The sequence below is a fragment of the Sinocyclocheilus anshuiensis genome, unplaced genomic scaffold (assembly GCF_001515605.1).
Source record: "Sinocyclocheilus anshuiensis isolate Anshui unplaced genomic scaffold, SAMN03320099.WGS_v1.1 scaffold1945, whole genome shotgun sequence".
Taxonomy (NCBI): Eukaryota; Metazoa; Chordata; class Actinopteri; order Cypriniformes; family Cyprinidae; genus Sinocyclocheilus; species Sinocyclocheilus anshuiensis.
The window spans coordinates 115,585-119,319 of NW_015538042.1; the positions used below are offsets into that span (position 1 = coordinate 115,585).

Here is a 3,735-nt window from a genome sequence, read left to right on the forward strand (position 1 = left end):
CAGGTCAAGGCAATGCAAGTATCGTACATTTAACTAAACGTAACAGAGGTTTAGGATAAGCTTTAGACCCTGTTATAAAATGGCGTGATGGTTTCACTCAGGCGGTTAACTAATTTTCCATAGCTTCATTCTGTTCTTCTAATGATCTCTTTCATCCACTTTGCTCCCCTTTTGTATGTACGCGTGAGTGTATGTATGTTTGTTTGTTGGTTAGACTAGTTTGTGTTAGTGTTTAGTTAATAAAACGTGTACTTTTTTTAGTATATTTTTAAAGCTGTACTTTTACTTGTACTTAAGTACAAATTAAGCAAAATAATCTACTTTGTTACTTTTAAAATCATAGTTCGTTATGGAGTACGCCCACAATTTGAATTGATATTCAAACCTTTGACGGCACTTCAGTAGCCAATAAAGATATCCGATCGTGAAGGGACCAATAAAAGCCCTGATATCTGAACCGGGAAAAGCGCCGCTGCAGCAGGTTTGAAGAGCTGATCAGACAGTGAGGGAGCTCAGCGTAATTTATGGACTCAAAGTTTGGTGAAACAAATTACAAGGTAGTGTTATCATAAATATCTATATTTTGATACCGATACTGAAATATCTGACACGGTTCCATTACTAATTTTCCACAGTATCTACCGTATATAGCCTACAAGCTGCATCTCTCTTTCCTCTCCGACAGTGAGTTTGACACGCATCGCCTCCTGTCGATTACCGAGTCTGAATATCCGCGCAGGATTGCAGATATTCCGCATAATTTGAATCATTCCCGCGCAAATGTGGCGAGCGCTTTATTGTAACACGAGTCATGTAATCGCAGAAAACTGGATGCGAGCTCTCAAATAGGCCTAACTTCTGAAATTGCAGAGTAAAAAAAAATAAATAAATAATTGAGGAATTAAAAAAAATTTACTCATTTCTTCCTGACAGCTGAAATTGCATTTCTCTTCAGTGGCTGCATTAGAATAAAATATACATATGCTTTTTGTGAGATCAGAACAGCATGTGAAATAAATCATATTTCACTGCGTCTGGACAAAACACACCAGCAACAACAACAACAACACTTCACATTTGTAAATGTGAAATTCTCTTCCTTTATACACCAAATAAAACACACACTAAACAAACACACTGTATTCTAGAAAATGTAAAATTCTGATCACTAATAATATTGTCAAATATACATGCCAACTGTATAAACAGGCCTCAAACTGATATGCAAGAATGTTTTGATGGCTACTGAAATGCCATGCAGTTTCAAAGGTCCAAACTTTCAGAAGTCTCGATCAATCAGGATAACACATTTCAAACCAGGGAAATGTCATTGTCCTTGTCATTGCTGGTGGTGTCAGGAAGGCTTGTGTCTGTCAAGCATTTTCCCATGAGGGTTTGTTTTGTGGCTGATGATGGTTTATTGAGCTTCATGGGTATGAAGATGTTTGAGGCACAGTGCTCTCTCAGATATTCCCCACCGTTCTCTTCATAATCATGACGGCTGATCCAGCCCTGAGCTTCAGCAGGGTTCGTAAGTGCCCATTCACATGCCCCGAACCAAGCATCCAGAGCTGGCCGTCTCGCCAGAGACACCTACCAGACAAGAGATACATACTCAAATCATACATGATTTGTATCATAATGCACATTTTAGTAGAATAGCCACTTAATAATAAGAATAATAGGTAAAACATCCTTTGAAACTGAACAAAGGAGATGCTTTTTCGAAGCCAACAGGCCTTTTAAATGTTCATGTTTTTACTGAATGAAGGGATAAGTGCGGTAAAGATGCGTCACCCCACAATCTAGGAAACTGCTTTTTTTGGATCACATGCAGAATAATTCAAGTAGTTGTGTCTGTGAATATCAGACCTTAAAATGTGACTGGAAGGGTCTGATTGCGAGCAGGTCTCTCTGCACTCTTTCTTTTAGTCCGGGGTACTGCAGGTTTCCTCCAGTCAAAAACACATTCTTCACAAGTGCCTCCTGCTGTTCAGGCGGGTACCTACGCACACACACACACACACACACACACACACACACCACTGAAATCAGAGAACTGCATCACTTTCAGTTTTTTAGTCCGGATTCAAACGGAATTTGTAACTATTGTATACTGTGATATATACATATACACACACACATATATATATATATACTTCAGGCTTGTGAGACTTAGATCATTTGCACACTCTCTCTCTCTCTCTCTATATATATATATGGTCGCACTTTAATTTGGGAACCAATTCTCACTATTAACTAATAGTTAATACTTATTAATAGTTAGTAAGGTAGTTGTTAAGTTTAGGTATGGGGTAGAATTAAGGGATTTAAAAATATTATGCAAAATAAGGCAGTAATATGTGACATGCATGCTAATAAGCAACTAGCTAACAGTGAGAATTGGTCCCTAAACTAAAGTCTTAACGAAAACACTAAACTTGACAAATTGTGTTGTCTGAGCTAAATTCTGAACAGGGTTTCTACAGACATGAACAAGTTAAATTTAAGACTTTAAAGACTTTTCTAAGACTTTTTTAAGACACTTAAGACAAATAAGTTACCAATCATATGAAATTAGTATTAATTTGTACTACAGAGGTGGCACAGAAGAACACAAAAGTGGCTTGTAGGTACATTTTCAGACGTTTAATGAGGCTCAGAGGTAGCATGAGTGCAATTAAATTAATAAATTCATGTGGAGATTGATGTTTTAAATATTCAAATTTTGAATACAGAAATATGATTGAAATAACTGAAATTATACGCTAAAAAATGAAACTAAATCCGCCAGCAGGTGACGGCAAGTCACTGATTTAATCACTGAATCATTCATTCAATTGATTCGTTCGAACGGCTGAATCATTCAGGAATGAAGCAAGTGACTGTCTTTATGAACTGACAGAAATCCGTCGTAGCGACGGAACTTTAATCCCTGTGTTTAAAATTGGCTAGGTGCACAAGATGGCGTCGGTGAGTTTCTGCGACGCGAGAGTGGGCATGCTTACTTCCGGTCTTTGTGAAATTAGCATTTACTGTAAGGGGAAACTTTCATACAAAACTTAGTTAGATAGAATTAATGTTTTTCAAATTAAATAGAGGATACTGGTATATCAAAGACAAGGAAAAAAACATCCTCCTTGCATTATTGTGTACCTTTGTGTGGAAATTCATTACGATGCAATTCCTTTAGTCTTCTGTTGATTATGCACTAGAGCATCAGTGGTTAGTCAAAATCCAACACCACAGTATGGACTAGTGCTGTGTTCAAAATATCGATACGACGATGTATCGTCACAGAGATTTGACGATACGAGTATCGATACAGCTGGCCCTGTATCGATACTGTGGCACGTGTGCAGCAGTGTACCGCGCTTAATTTGTGTAAAAATTTACATTTAAAATGGAGTAGAAAAGTGCGAGGTTTCTAAAAAGAATGAATAGAGCATATATAGGCTACAACAAGGTTTAATCTGGCCGCAGAGGAACACAACGGGGTTGCCTGATATAAAGAGACGTAATCCCCAAAATAGAGCTTTACACTTGCGCAATACGGAAATATCTGCTAAATGTGCTACTTATCTTTGTCAACCTGGCAACCATGTGCATGCGCTCTCTATCCACTGTGGATAAACGCGCTTGCTTTCTGAAAACACTGGTTAGCTTGCAGTTTAGCGATCTCCACTTCAATAATCTATTCTCAGAAAAGTGTAATTCATCAACTGTTCATTTACG

General features: G+C 37.8%; 1 protein-coding gene across 1 annotated transcript in view; it reads right to left on the minus strand.

Moving 5' to 3' along the window:
- Positions 1 to 858: 858 nt before the first annotated feature.
- The window catches only part of actr5 (actin related protein 5), a 39,462-nt gene continuing 36,585 nt past the window's right edge, over positions 859 to 3,735 (minus strand). Inside the window, exons 8-9 of the mRNA XM_016477916.1 lie at positions 1,873 to 2,005; positions 859 to 1,593 (exon numbers count right to left, since the gene is read on the minus strand). Of these exons, the coding sequence (XP_016333402.1) occupies positions 1,312 to 1,593; positions 1,873 to 2,005 (415 nt within the window). The 3' untranslated portion in view covers positions 859 to 1,311. The remainder of the gene's footprint in view (positions 1,594 to 1,872; positions 2,006 to 3,735) is intronic.